Source organism: Rhincodon typus, chromosome 36 (genome assembly GCF_021869965.1).
Source record: "Rhincodon typus isolate 14 chromosome 36, sRhiTyp1.1, whole genome shotgun sequence".
Taxonomy (NCBI): Eukaryota; Metazoa; Chordata; class Chondrichthyes; order Orectolobiformes; family Rhincodontidae; genus Rhincodon; species Rhincodon typus.
In genome coordinates this window covers 3,587,307-3,603,365 of record NC_063367.1, presented here as the reverse complement: position 1 = coordinate 3,603,365, position 16,059 = coordinate 3,587,307, and the positions used below count along the sequence as shown (strand labels likewise).

Genomic DNA, 16,059 nt, shown 5'->3' with positions numbered 1-16,059 from the left:
ATCATTACAGTAGCAGCTAGTTGAACTTGTGATCATGTTATATCTGGAATCTTTCACTCATCAATCTGCTATGTCACGTAAGGAGGCCACCACACAAAGTTGAAAGCAAAAGCGTGTTGTTTTGACTTTGAAGCAGAAATTGGAAATGGGTGAAAATTACAGCTTATGCAGGAATTCAGTGTTTTTATTCAAAGAATAGTAGAGTGTACTGTATTAGGTTTCTATACAAGTGTTTCTTATGTAACCAGTGCCCCCAATTCCTAATACTTGTTGGATAATAGGAAGTTTACTATATAAAAGTAGGGAAGTCTAGCTAAAACAATATAATGCACTATAAACCATAGTTGGAATACTGTGAACAGTTTTGGGCCCTTTATCTCAGGGAAGATGTGCTGGCTTTGGAGGCAGCCCAGTCTTATTGAAACACATAAGTCTTGGAGGGCTTGACAGGGTAGATGCTAAGAGATTATTTCCCCCAATGGGAGAGTCTAGGACCAGAGGGTGCAATCTCAGAGTAAGGGAACACCCGTTTAAGATTGTGATGAGGAATTTTGTCTCTTGAGGGTAGTGAATCTATGGAATTCTTCAGGCTATGTCATTGAATAAGTTCAAGGCTGTGAGACAAATTTTTAATCATTATGGGAATCCAGGTTATCATGAAAAGGTAGGAAAGTGGAATTATCAGATGAGCCATGATCTGATTGAATAACTGAGCAGACTCAGTCTGCCAGTGGCCTGCTTCTTTATTGCATTCAAATCTGGTCGCCAGATTACATCAAGGATGTGGCAGCTTTGGAGAGAGTGCTGAAGAGGTTTACCGGGATGCTGCCTGGATTAGAAAGTATAAGCTATAAGGAGAGGCTAGAAAAACTCAGGTTGTTTTCTCTGGAGCATGGAGTTTGAGGGGAGACCTGATACAAGTTTATAAAATTATTAGAGGCATAGATAGGGTTGGCAGTCAGAATCTTTTTCCCAGAGTTGAAATATCTAAAACTAGGGGATTGCATTTAAGGTGAGAGGGGGGAAGTTCAAAGAAGATGTGAGGGGCAAGTTTTTTTACAGAGTGGTAGGTGCCTAGAATGGCTGATATGATAGGGGTGTTTAAGGAGCTTTTAGATAAGCACATGAATATGCAGGAAATGGAGGGATTGTTTTAATTTGGCATCATGTTCGGTGTAACATTGTGGGCCGAAGGGCCTGTTCCTATATTACACTGTTCTATGTTCTACTCCTACATCTTAACGATCATTGATCCTTCTTTCCTAATTTTGATAATGGCTGCCTTGTTTCTCATTCCTGTTTCTTTTCTCTTCCAGGATCTGAAGGGATGCAATCACTTCATTCAAAATCATGTGACTGGATCACATGAGGACGGTCTCCATTTTCTTAAACATCAGTTCAATGGTGTTCCTGGTTACTGCCATGAAGTTGGGCAGACTATTGTAATGTTTCTCCTGTAGGACTGTAGAGACCTTGGTAATGGAGTTCTGATGCCTATCATATGCATTCTAGTGGTCAAGAGCAAGAGGGGTGACAGGCCTGCCTGTCTCACTGTGTAGATATATTGTAGAATGCACTCTTATCTGACTCGCCACTCCTGCCAGTTTTTTAAGATTGACTGCATCAATGCTGTTGTTGAGTTCACTGCTTTTTGAGGGTTGAAGGGTATGGTAAAACTGGCCTCTAGGGCAATTCTGACCCTTGCGCACTCTTGAATGACCTGGCCTGGATTGGAAGTTGTTGTTTTGCAAGTGACTCAATCATTACTGACATTGTGAACTAATTGTGAAACTTTATTTTAAATGAACAATGAATAAGATTCGGGAATATTGGTGCTATTACTCTGCCTTCTTGTTCCGTGCTGCCCTGTTCAGTACACCTTTTAATTGAGAAGGAAGCCCAGGAGCCTTAACCCCTTGGGCCCTTGCCCTCCCAACTCCAGACAATGTTTTGTGTGGCAGGGGACAGATTCTGCCAGCTCTTGAGGTCCAGGGGCAGCACTGTCCCCTCCTCCATTGCAGCACAAGACAGAAGGAGAGTGACTCTTCTCCAGTGTGAGCACAGCTGCTCCTTCATTCCAAGGCAGAGACAGTCTCATCCTGGTTAGATTTGACATCCATCTGAAGTAGAAATGACATTTGATTAGCTCCTTGGAACTTCTGGTCACTTTAAAAGTCTGCCTGGAGTTGATTCAAATGTTGAGGCAAAGCAAACACAGCTGTCCAAGTTCTGTCTACACTTAATCTTTTCTTGTATTCCTCAAAGTGAGAAGTTGTTTTGGGCTGGGGAGTGGAAACTTCCCCTTTTTCAGGCAACTGATATAGTCAGCTGTGCAACAGCCAACAGCAAAGCTTCTCCATTTTCAGTTCTGCTCCAACCCTAGAGGAGCATGCAGCCCCTACCACCAGAATGGCACTTTCTCCCATTAGCCGTCAGCAGCGTCCATTGGTCTCTCTGCCATTACTGCCACATACTGGAATCTGAGTGGTTTTGAGCAGTCAGCCTTGTCTAACTGATGTGTGATTGAGACTGGCCAACCTCATTGCTCATGGAAAGTAACTGGAGGAGGGTTCCAGCTGGCTGAGGTCTGGATTGCTGACCATTCCGTCAAACTGAAAGGTCCTGAAGCACGTCTGCTAATGGTACATCACTGCTAATGGTAATTCTACATTCTCTAAATATATATTGTGTACTACGACCAGCTATCGAATCCATATTAGAGGGATTAGCAGATAACATTTAGAATCAAACTGTGGAAATGGAAACTGTTCAACTAGACAGGTTTCTGGTTGGGAGCTGTAGTATAAATGAGGCTTCCATATCCCTCCGCACTAGGGCACTGCGTCAGTTTCTCCTCGCAACAATTGAAAGGTGTTGGGGTACAATTCAGAACGCGTCTGGGGAAGCACAGCATTGAGGTCATTCCAATCACCTTTAAAACTAAGGCTTAAAGATGATTCTGCCAGTTTCACCCGATGGTTATTTTTTTTTTGTTTGGAGACTTTGTATTGAGTGTTAGTGTGTCAGAACACAGATTTTACCTTTAATTAATCAGTCCCAGATCTGCAGCAAGAATTAGCAGCCTGAACCCTTGGGAAATGTAAATAGCATCTTTTATAAAGCTGGGGCAACAAGCGCAAATGATGTCAAGGCACTTACTGTATGTAAGATTCACACAAAGCATACATATCAGTTCATTTTCCCTTCCAGGAAGCAGTTTTCAGCCATTCTGTATATAAATCCCTTCAACTCCTCGATTGGAATCTAGCGTGACGCATACTCAGTGTTCTGTGGTCCTTTGACAACTTCAGGCGCGTTTGAAATCTGAAAGATGTTTCCTCTGTTCAGACTGTGGTTGTCGTGTAAGACATGCACAAGCACAAATACAGAAACGCATACAGATAACATGCACAAATCCTGCACGCACATACCTGCCCCAAATCTAATGACAATGTGAGAAGTTGTAGATTAGACCATCCCAGTGGGTGAGGGCCAATGGTCTGATTAACCAGCCTGCAAAAAACACACTAATGTTTTGCAACTAGGTCTCAACCTTACCTGCCTTTGCAGAGCTTGCTAGAGACACCCAGGGTAGATCCTCATCACTGCACCAACTATTTCTTCACTTTAACAACCTGTATTTGCTGTTAGAATATTGGGCACAGATTTCTTAATTGTCTAGCTTCTGAATTCTTAAAGCTGTTCTCAAGCTTGAGGTTATAGTTTAATGGGAATAATGTTTTGGCAATTATTGCACCTTTCAACCAAAATACCTGGCACAGATTATTGCTGCTCTGTCTTCTGTGAATAATAGAGTTGGGGTGAGGGCACGGTAACCCTAGCATGAAATAATTAAGAGATAACACAGTGTTTGGGCGACCTTTGATCAGTGCGGGCTCTGTGTTGGTGTTTGAATCCTATGCCTGAGAAAGCAGTGACCTCCCATCAGCTGATAGGCTGTACCCCTCTGCTCACTACATCTCGCACTGCTACCTTGGAGTAGCACCTGTCGTTTGGCTGTGAGGAGGGGGCTAACCTTTTAATTATGGTTTCCAAATAAACAAGAATTAAGTTTTGGAGGCAGAGTTTATTGTTAAAATGCTGGCAAATGTTTCAGTATTGGGGTTCCATTTTCTCATTCACTCAGCAAAGTAATGGGAAGTGAGTTTGTCTTCAAAAGGAGTGCCCCAGTCCTTGCAGGACTCTGTTTGGATTGGCTCAAGTCAGGATATAATAAACCCTGCCAAGGTGTCACAGTGCACCTAAAGGGATGTCACAATCTAATCTGCTTCATCACCTTGTAATAGAGAGTTAGAATGGTCAACAAAGGTCTTTTAAAAAAATACTGTTACGCTGTAAAAAAAAAAGCAACATGTTTTTACTGTTATTGGATGGGTTCTTGATGTTTCTCCCTCTCTCTTTGTGTCATCGATTTTATGCATTCTCGCAGCCATTTGTTTTCAGGGTCCTATGAGGCATCCTCTCTCCCCCTCTGTTTCCAGAGTTCATTTTCACCCTCCTGTCTACTCAGTGTGTAATGTAACCACCTCGTTACTGCTGCCCGGTGCTGTTTGCTGTAAATATTGTACAGAGAAACTATTGTAAAATGTTCTTTTTAAAGAAAAGTCCTAGATTTTGATTTCCAGAGTTTTTTTGTTGGTGAAGTTGTTTCCAAAATCCTAATTATGTGATCTTTTATCATCTTGAACCCTGCTGTTAGGTGCTGGTGAATTCTACGGTGTTAGTGGGCCCCACAGAATCCTTCCTCTTCAAAATGTGGAGTTTGTTTTAATACTGATGTATGATTTGCTTCCCATTGCAAAAGCCTCCACTGTGCCTGACTGCACCTTCCTCATTCTGACTGTACAAAATAACCAGTGTCTTTTACACTTTTTCAGTGGACAGAATTCCCAACTAGTTCCTGATCCTGATCCCCGTGCCAAGTATCAGCCTGTTGCATCAAGTCTTTTCCACTGCACTTATTGTGAAGCTCTGGTTCCGAAAATCACATTTCCACAAACTCGCCATTCTCTCAGTTTCTGCTCCCCACTGTCCGTCAGCACCCCTCTGCCCCTGGAGTATTGTACAGCACAGGAACAGGCCCTTTAGCCCACCAAAAAAGCAGTTTGGTGGTTTCGGTCTCCTTAACCATGGAAATACCTACTATAGAGGGCGTGTGGGGAATGATCACCAGCCTGATTTCTGGGAGAGCGGAGTCGTCCTATGGGGAAAGATTGAGCAGACTGGGCTTGCATTTCCTGATGTTTAGAAATGACCTCATAGAAACTTATAAAATACTCAGATTGGCAATGTAGTTGTAGAAAGGATATTTTCCCTGGCTGTGGTGTCTAGAGCCAGGAGATACAGCCTCAGAGTAAGGGGAGACCATTTTGGACTGAGATAAAAAATTTCTTCTCTGAGTGTAGTGAATATTTGGAATTATCTATCCTAGAGGATTGTGGAAGCTCAGTTCAAGACTGCTTCATTTCTAGATACTAATGATATTAAGGGATAGTACAAGCTAGAAGATCAACGATGATCTGAATGTAAGGTGGTACAGGCTTGAAGGGCTGAATGGCCTCCTGCTCCTGTTTCCTTTGTGCTCTGTCTCCCCCATCAGGCCGGTCACAAAGAGATAAATCTCTGCACTGCTGCTTGTGATTTTCTGCATCCGGATAAACATTGGCCACAGTGGGGAAAACACAAACTGCCTCTTACACATTGCATCCTTTCTGCTGCAGAACAAGGAGCAACTCAACATCAGCAAATCTTCCGAGCTCAATCCACGATCTGTGCAGAAACAGCACAAAATGTTTTTTGGGCTGGGTAAAGTGGCTCGCATCACGGCTGAGTTTTTTGAGTTCACTTCTCATCTGGTCAGGGAGTGATGTGACTGATAATTGAACAAGCTGGAGTTAGTGAATGACCAACTTTGTCTTGTTTTGTGAAAGATTGAGGGATACATGGGCAGACTGGGGCCTTCAGATATACTTGCTCACATGCCCTCATGATCTGCTTTCTTTTTGTTTTTGCCCAGTCTCCCCTCCTGTGCTGCCCCTCTCAGCTGGGAGGCTAGCAATGCTGTTGTCAGTTCTTCCTGTCAGGTGAGAGGTTTCCAGCTGAGTGATATCTCCCAGCCAGGAGAGCAGGGCTGTCTAGCATTGTCTGGTCAGGGGGCTGGCTCAGACACTCTGAGAATTCCCCCAGCTGCTGGTGTTCAGGGATTCAACCCTGGGTTGCCGGGGGGCACCTCCAGTCAATCTAGCACAAGAAATAGTTCCTGTAACAAAAAGGGATTCTTAAACTTTTCAGCGTGACAACGGACAAATACTCCAACTTGCTGAATGGTCTGTCAAATATTTGGAAACCTCCTTCTGAATTCGACCCTGTTTAGAACAGACATGACCTGCAGTCTGGCCTAATTAAAAGTCTTCTTCAGGCGGTGTCTGTAGGGTCCTGCTTTGCAGTCTGTTTCCGCTCTTCCTGTCCATTTGCACAGCTGACTGGCCTGTTGGTATCAAAAAGACAAAATTGTTGTTTTGGGACCAAAAGGTCACATTGACATTACTTTGCTCCACGCTGGATACCACAAATATCTCAGTGAATTCCAACATTGCCTCGAATGTCACAACAGACAAAGTAGGAGAGAGATACCACAAGCAGACATTTACACACACATCCAGTTCCAGGAGGATTTCTTGCTGCCCTGTGGTGAGGGGAGGCACGTTCCTTGGCTAGAATTGATACAAGGGTTTGCGTCCAAGTGAAGGGACCTGTCCCGGTTTCACTCAGACCATCACTGGATTAGATTTGAATCCATGCTTCGTGTAAGGCTGTGGTACACTGACCCACTCCCCTCCGTCTTCACCAGTCACCACCCAGGGGAAACCTTGCTGTTCTTGTATTTCATTTGCTCTGTACTGTTCTATAGTTTCCTGACCCCGATTTCAAACCCCACCCCTCCCTCCCTGTGAATGTAGCTGTGCGTCAGACTGACGGAGCCTCACTGGTACTTGAAGTGTAGACGTTTACAACATATTATTTTTGTTGCTGCGTTGGATTGGTTTCCTGATAAGTCAACTGAAAGCTCTTACTAGTGTATCTCATGTAAAGTGTATATTAAGGAGTTCTTTTTTATACAGTACTGTACCTTGCCTTGTGCATTTAGGCAAAAAAAGTAATAAATCTTTTTATGAGACAATCACAATTCCTGTAGTCTTGTCTCTTTCTTCTGATTAATTATTGTTGCAAGTTTATGGAGCAGTCTTTGCAATATTGTGGTTCAAGGTGGGTAGACTTTTAGAGGTTTGACCTGGCTCAGTTGATACATAGATGGTGATGGTATTATGGAACTGTCAGGCGGTAATTATAAAAAAAATGCTGGAGGATCTCGGCAGGTCTGGCAGCATGTGTGAAGAGCTGAGCAGGGTTAACATCAATATGATGAGACATTAACTCTGTTTCTCTTTCCACAGAGTTTCTCCAGCACTTTGTTTTTCTTTCAATTCACTAGAATCTGCAGCCCTTGCTTTTATTAAGGTAATAATTATAATATCATAACCTCCAGTGACTCCCCTCTATTACAGAAGGGAGCACTATTGTCTCCAAATAAGTAAGTGGTGGATTCAAATCCCACTCAATGCATTACAGTGTCATGCTGAGAGAGATCTGCATGGTCAGTGATTGTCTTCTGGTACAAAAATAAATCCAAAGCCTATCTGTGTTCGCCTGATAAACTATAAAATATCAGGGCAGGTTTCTCAACATCCTGGCCAACATTAAACTCTCATCAGTCACACCACAAACCAGATTGTCTGGTTATACAGCTCACTAATGTTTGAAACATAGAAAATCAGTGCAGGAATAGGCCCTTTGAGCCTGCACCACCGCTCAATACAATCATGGCTGACAATGCAATCTCAGTATCCCATTCCCACCCTCTCGCCATACCCCCTGATCCCTTTAGCCACAAAGGCCATGCCCAGCTCCCTCTTGGATATATCTAATGAACTGGCCCCAACAGCTTCCTGTGGGAGAGAATTCCACAGGTTCACAACTCTCTGAGTGAAGAAATTCTTCCTCATCTCAGTCCCGAATGGCCTGCCCCTTATTCTTAGACTGTGACCACCCCCGAGGTTCTGGACTTCCCAACATCAGGAACATTATTCCTTTATCTATCTTGTCCATTCCCATCAGGATTTTGTATGTTTCTATGAGATCCTCTTATTCTTCTAAATTCCAGCAAATACAAGCCCAGTCAATCCAGTCTTTCCCAATATATCAGTCTTGCCATCCTGGGAATCAGTCTGGTGAATCTTGAGGAACCTTACTGTGCTTACAACGTCTAAAGCTGTACTGTATCTCTGCCTCTGATTTTTGTTGATTCTTCTTGGTGTAAATTCCATTGCAATACCTAGAAAACTGTGACCATATCAAAAATGTACGGTCCACCTTACCAACTATAATGCACCGCATGAGAGTATGAGGAAACAAAAGGGAGGGCTCTGATGGATGTCAGATGAAGCTGAATGGATGAGTCACCTGGCTTTGCATCCCAAGTTCTTAAAGGGAATGCGAGTTGAGATAGTGGACAAGATTATCATCATCTAACGCTCAATGGGGGTGTCAGAGGATTGGAGCCCGAATGTAAGGCAGATATAACTAAGAGGAAGAGAAGTCAGGGACAGCTCAGTGGAACTGGAGGCTTTGATTGTATTTGCTTCAAGAATAAGAGGTAAAACAGATGAACTTACAGCCTGGATTAATGCATGCAATTGTGACAATGCTATCACAGCAACATGGTTGAAAAGGGACTGGATTAGCAGTTTAACATTCTGGGGTGTTGATGTTTTAGAAAGGAAACAAAAGAGCTGGGAGAATTGCATTACTGGTTAGGGAACATGTCACAGTTTTGTTCAGAGGGGACACCCTAGAGGGATCTTGCAGCGAGGCATTATAGGTAGAGCTCAGGAATAGGAAGGGTGCAGTCACAACACTGGGATGGTTCTACAGGCCTCCAGCTGCCACTGGGAGAGAAAGGAAGAAATACATTGTAGACAAGAATTGGAGAATATCCAGAAGAAGGGTAATACCTGAAACGTTGACTGCTCCTTTCCTCCACATGCTCCCTGGCTTGCTATGCTCTTCTAGCCTCCTGTTTGTCTGTCTTGGATTCCAGCATCTGCAGTTTTTTTTGTCTCTAATTGGAGAATGGGATTGGCTGTTTTATGGTAAATCCACATCTGACGTGGGAATCTTTTAAAGACCAGTTGATTAGAGTGCAAGACAGGCATGTGCCTGTGAAAATGAAGGACAGGAATGGCAGGATACGGGAAACTTGGATGACAGGAGAAATTAGTAAAAAAATGTGGCAAACCCCAAGGTCTAGGTGACTAAAAGCAGAAAAAGTCCTTGAAAAATAAACAGAAAGTAGAAAGGAGCTCAAATGAGGAGTTGGGAGGACTAAAAGAGACTATGAAATGTCCTTGGCCAGCAGGGTTAAGGAGAATCTGGAGACATTTTATACATATGTTAGGAGCAAGAGGGTAGCTAGGGAAAGAGTAGACCCACTCAAGGATAAAGGAGGGAGATTATGTGTGGAGCCAGAGGAAATAGGTGAAGATCCTTAATGAGTACATTGGTATTCACCAAAGAGAGGAATGTGAAGGATGTTGAAGTTAGGGAAAAGTGTGTCAATACTCTTGTGCAAACACAATGAAGGAGGAAGTGTTGGGTGTCTTGAAATGCATTAAGGTAGACAAGTACCCAGGGCCAGATGGGATCTATCCCAGGATACTGAGGGAGGCAAGGGAGAAAATAGCTGGGGCCTTAACAGATAATTTTGCATCCTCTTTGGCCACAGTGAGGCTCCAGAGGACTGGGCAATTGCCAATGTTGTTCCTATGTTTAAGAAGGGGAACTGCGATAGTCCAGGTAATTACAGGCCGGTAAGCCTGATGTCAATGGTGCAGAAGCTGTTGGAGAAGATAATAAGAGACAGGATTTATTCACATTTGGAAGCGAATGGACTTTAATGATAGGCAGCATGGGTTTGTGCAGGGAAGGTCATGAGGAGGTGATAAGAATGATTGATGAGGGAAGGGCAGTGGATGTTGTTTGCATGGACTTTAGTAAGGCATTTAATAAGGTACCTCATGGCAGGCTGGTGCAGAAGGTAAAATCTCATGGGGTTCTGGGTGATCTGGCGAGATGGATACAGAACTGGCTTGGTCATAGAGAGTAAGGGTGGAAGGATGGTTTTCAGAATGGAGATCATTAACTAGGGCCTAAACTCCCCCATGTTCCATAGGGATCAGTGCTGGAACCTTTGTTGTTTATAATATATATAAATGATCTGGAGGAAAATGTAGGTAGTCTGATTAGTAAGTTTACAAATGACACCAATATAGGCAGAGATGCAGATAGTGAGGAAGATTGTCAAAGGATACAGTGAGATATAAATAGATTGCAGATTTGCGCAGAGAAATGGCAGATGGAGTTTAATCCGGACAAATGCAAGGTAATGCATTTTGGAAAATCAAATTCAGGTGCGAATTATATAATAAGTGGCAGAACCCTTAGGAGCATTGACATACAGAGGGACCTGGACGTACAGGTGCATACCTCTGAAAATGGTAACACAGGTGGATAAGGTGGTTAAGAAGGCACACAACATGCTTGCCTCCATTGGCTGGGGCGTCAGCTGTACACCACTTTAGTTAGGCGGCATATGGAATACTGTGTGCATTTCTGGTTGCCACACTTGTCCTTACCTACCATCCCAACAGCAGCCACATCCAGAAGATCATCAGACCTCCAGCAAGATGCCACTACCAGACACATCTTCCCCTCCCCTCCTTTATCCACTTTCTGCAGGGACTGTTCCCTCTGGGATACTCTGGTCTACTCTTACTTCACCCCCAACACTGCCCCCCACCCCACCAACAGCCTCACGGCACCTTCCCCAACAACCACCAAAGGTGTAACACCTGCCCATTTACCTCCTCCCTCCCCAATATCCAAGGGCCCAAACATACCTTCCAGGTGAAGCAACACTTCACCGGCACTTCCCAGAATCTGGTCTACTGCATTCGCTGCTCACAATGTGGTCTCCTCTACGTTGGGGAAACGAAGCGAAGACTGGGTGACCGCTTCGCAGAACATCTGCATTCTGCGTGCCAATTTAACACATTACCCTGTTCCCTGGCTAACATCTGTCTCAGGCTTGCTGCAGTGTTCCAGCAAAGCTCAGTGTAAGCTGGAAGAACAACACCTCATTTTCCATCTGGGGACCCTGCAGCCCTCCAGTCTCAATATCAAGTTCAATACTTTTAAGACCTAAACTCTGCCATGCCCTGGTTCCCTACCCCACACACCAGACCTTGTTATCACACAGTCTGCCATTACTCACTATCTACTGTTAGTCACTAATAGCCTCCATTAACAGCTATTCACCCTCCTAGCCAGGTTGTTATCAACTACTTTGTCTACCCAACTGTTCTTTTCTCTCTTTGGGCTCTATCTCTACCTATCAATTACTCCTTACCCCCTACCCCACCCTATCTTCTACATATAAACTGACAATTTCCTAGCTACCATCAGTTCTGAGGAAGGGTCACCAGACCTGAAATGTTGACTCTGATGGTGAATAGTGGAACAGGAGGGCTTAGATTTTAAAAAAGTGGTAACTGGTTATTTTTCAGACTGGAGACTAGTGATGTCCTCATGCTAAGATCAGAGTCTTTACCTTGTATATAAACAACTTGGACATTGGTAAATGTTGATATTTTAGTCTGTTTTCCAATGGTACCAAACTTGCAAGAATGGTAAATGGTCAGGATGATATGAATCTACTGCAACTGGATGTAGGCTGGCGGAATCATACCCTCCAAGGTGTTGATAGTGAGGGATTCTGTGATGGTAATTTCATGGCCGGTGACTAAATTCCGTTTTGCTGGAGGTGGTCACTTATGTGGTGCAAATGTTGCTTTCTGCTTGTCATTCCAAGCCTGGATATTGTACAGGTCTTGCTGCATTTGGACACAGACTTCTTCACTATCTGAGGAGTTGTGAATGGTGCTGAATATTGTGCAATCATCAGCGAATATCCCCAATTCTGACCTTATCATGGAGGGAAGGTCATTTACAGAACAACTGAAGATGGTTTGTCTAGGACACTATCCTGAGGAACTCTTGCAGAGATATCCTGGAGCTGTGCTGACTGACCTCCAGCAACCAGAATTATCTTCTTTTGTGCCCGATACGAAAGTAGAGAGTGTTCCCCTGATTCCTATTGACTCCACTTTTGCTGGGGCTCCTTGATGCAACACTCTATCAAATGTGGCCTTGCTATTCACTCTCACCTCATTCGTGAATTCAGCTCTTTTATCCAATATAGTTTTAATGCTGCAAATCTAAATTGTCTTCAGGGACAGGGGGAACTGGAGGTGCATGTACATCAATGTTTGTAGGTGGCAGGATATAGTGAAAGAGTGGCTAGTAAAGCAAATGGGATCTTGGCTTTTGTAAACAGAGGCATTGAGTGCAAAAATCTGAGAGGCTTAGCTGAGCATTTAAACAGTTCTGGTTAGACCCCAGGAATTGAAGGAAGTTAGTAATAACAAAAAAAAAGTGCTGGAGAAATTATTGGGACTGAAAAACCCCCAGGGCCTACATCTACATCCAAAAGTACAAAAGGAGATGGTCATGGAAATAGTGGGTGCATTGGTTGTCATGTCCCAAAATTCTATAGATTCTGCAAAAGCTTTGGTAGATAGGAGGGTGGCAAACATAGTCCTGCTTCTTAAAAAAGGAGGAAGCAAATCTGTGCTACAGACTGGCTAGTCTAACATCAGCAGCAGGCAAAAATCTGGAGTGTATAGTGAAGGATGTAATGAATACAGCAACAATATGACACAAGATCAATATCATTTGATGGAAGGGAAAGTGTGTTTGTCAAACCAACAAGGTTTTTGAGAATGGGAGAAAGGGGAGAACTAGTGGATGTAGTGTATTTGGATTTTCAGGTAGTTTTTGATCATGTTTTTACACAAGAGGTTTTTGAGCAAAATCAGAGCATGTAGGATTGGTGAGAATATACTGACATAGACTGAGGATTGGTTAGCAGATAGAAAATGGGTCTTTTGTTTGAACTGGAAGGCAGAGACAAGTGGAGTACTACAGTGATTAGCTTGGGCATCAGCTCTTCACAATATTTATGAATGCTCTGGATGAGGGAATCAAGTGTAATATTTCCACATTTGCTGAAGGTACAAAAGTAAATGGGAGGGTGAGTGGCAAGAAGCAAGTAAGGATGTTGCAGGGTGACTTAGACAAGTTGAGTGAGTAGGCAAACACAGCATAATGTGAACAAATGTGAAGCTGTCCATCTTAGTAGGAAAAACAGAACAGCAGAGCATTTTTTAAATGGTGATAGACTGGGAAAGGTTGATGTACAAGGGGATGTGGGTATCTCTGTACACTGCTCATAGAAATTAAGCAGATAGGAAGGTAAATGGTATGTTAGCCTTCATTGCAGGAGGGTTTGAGTCCAGGAGGAAGGAAAGTCTTGCCTAAGCTAAACAGGATCTTGGTTAGACCACACCTGTATATCATATGCAGTGTTGATCTCCTTACCAAGGAAGATATATTCTTGCCACAGATGGAATGCAATGAAAGTTCACCAGATACCTGCCAGAGTGGCAGCGTTGTCATATGAGGAGAGATTGAATCTTATTTTCTGCCAACTGATGTTCCAGAACAAAATAAGATCTGAATGTACACATGGTGCGGGATCACCATCTAGTGGCTCTGGAGCATACTTCAGTGTTGAGACTGATCTGTAGCTGTCAGGCCAGAACCTAAACAGAGTCTGAGAATAGGACTGTTTCTATTCAACCTGACTGGCACTGTAAACACTTGAAAATGTGTAAAACAATTCAAAATATATAATATTTCTCTTTCAAATGGAGGGACAGGTTTCTAGCATTTTGTTATAAAAACAAAACTTGCTATATCTAAGATTTTATAGTTGGATAATTTTGTATTAATAAATTTGCAATTGGTACTGGTTAGGAGACGGAATGTAATTTAATTTAGGAAGGTACCAAAACCATGGAGAACGTGCAGAGGACATTTACTCAGATTATGTTGCAGAAGGAGGTCAAAGATTTAAACTCAAACTTATATCAACATCCTGGGGGTTACCATTGACCAGAAACTGAATTGGACTCACCACATCAACACAGCGGCTACAAGAGCAGGTCAAAAGCTGGGAATCCTGCAGCAGCAATTCACCTTCTGACTCCTCAAAGCCTGACCACCATCTACAAGGCACACATCAGGAGTGTGAATGGAATACTCCCCACTCGCCTGGATAGATACAGCTCCAACAACATTCAAGAAGCTTAACACCATCCAGGACAAAGCAGCCCACTTGATTGGCATCACATCCACAAATTCCCATGCCTTCCACCAATGATGCATAGCAGCAGCAGTGTGTACTATCCACAAGATGCACTGCACAAATTCACCAGAGATCTTTAACACCTTTCAAACCCAAGACCACTTCCATCTACAAGTACAAGAGCAGCAGATACATGGGAACATCACCCCCTTCAAGTTCCCTCCAAGCAACTCACCATCCTGACTTGGATATATGTCGCTGATCCTTCACTGTCGCTGGGTCAAAATCCTGGAATTCCCTCCCAAATAGCATTGTGCGTTTACCAACAGCACATGGACTACAGGAGTTCAAGAAGGCAGCTTATTACTGTTATGTTTCAAGAAGGATAGGAGGCTGAGGTGTTTAACAACAGTATGAGCTTTAGTTAAGGCGATACTTACTCAACAAAGCAGTGTGCTTAGACTGTGGTTTTTCCCTCCAATGGCAGATAATATTGTAATGGAGGCCCCATGGTTGTACTCAAAGTGACAGTCCAACATAGTCAAAGCACAATATTCATCCCACTTCACATCAGATATTCCTGCAATGAAAACATTTATACTATTTACAACCGGAACAGTTCATAGAAATGGAAAGAATCATTTGCCATACCTCAGCCCTTGGATTGGCTTCTGCTTACCAATTTTTTGGAGTACCTTAGCATGACATACATAGCCACTAGAGGTCAGCATTTAACTGCTCCTTAACCATGGTTAGCTGCCACGTTACTACTCCACTTCCTATAAACCATACCCCACGTGACACCCCATGTCCTGCAAGGACTCCATCCCATCCTCCCAGTTCCTTCACCTACATCACATTTTTTCCGATGATGCCACCTTCCAAACCAACACTGCTGACTTGGCTTGCTTCTCTGACTGATTGATCGATTGTGATGTGTACTGAAGTACAGTGAAAAGCTTTGTTTATGAGCAGTGCAGGCTTACGCATTGAGCAAGGATGTACAGATCAATAAGACTTAGACAGACCATGGTTTCCCACCCACTGTGGTTGACACATCCAACCTATCACCCGTGCTTCCGCCCTTGCCCCTTCCTATCTCTCACAACAGCGTGATCAGGTCCTCCTTGACCTCACTTTTCATCCCACCAGCACCTGCATTCAAAGGATCATTCTCTGCCATTTCAGACAACTCCAGCAGAACATCACCACCAAACACATCTTCCCCTCACTCCCCCATCTGCATTTCACAGGGATTGTTCCCTCTGGGGCATCCTAGTCCATTCCACAACCATCAACACCACTCCCCCACTTCTCCACGGCACCTTCCCATGTAACCGCATAAGCTGCAACACCTGCCCCTTCACTTCCTCCCCGCTCACCATCCAAGCCCACATGCCCACGTGTCTGTCCTAGGCATGCTGCAGTACTCCAGTGAATCACAGCGCAAACTGAACGAACAACATCTCATCTTCAGCAACTCCGCCCACCGCCGACACCGGCACAACTCCGCCCACCGCCGACGCAGCTCCGCCCACAGCCGACGCCGACACAGCTCCGCCCACAGCCTCCACAGCCAGCACCTCCAGAGGAGACAGCAGCACCCAGCCCTGCCGAATCTTCACCATCCCCCCAGACCTACCCCTTACTGAGGA

At 43.9% G+C, this 16,059-nt stretch overlaps 1 protein-coding gene and 1 long non-coding RNA gene across 3 annotated transcripts in view; one reads left to right on the top strand and one right to left on the bottom strand.

Annotated features, from left to right (window-relative positions):
- The window catches only part of znf609b (zinc finger protein 609b), a 98,782-nt gene extending 93,777 nt beyond the window's left edge, over positions 1-5,005 (top strand). For both annotated transcript variants that reach the window (XM_020534299.2, XM_020534300.2), the window contains exon 8: positions 1,317-5,005. In XM_020534299.2, coding sequence (XP_020389888.1) covers positions 1,317-1,323 — 7 coding nt within the window. In that variant the 3' untranslated portion in view covers positions 1,324-5,005. The remainder of the gene's footprint in view (positions 1-1,316) is intronic.
- On the bottom strand, positions 2,018-15,849 carry LOC125487092. Its single transcript, XR_007265642.1, has 4 exons — positions 15,787-15,849; positions 14,845-14,984; positions 3,160-3,324; positions 2,018-2,120 (listed from the first exon to the last, which is right to left on the bottom strand). It is a non-coding gene; the product is annotated as an uncharacterized LOC125487092 (long non-coding RNA).
- Positions 15,850-16,059: the final 210 nt, after the last annotated feature.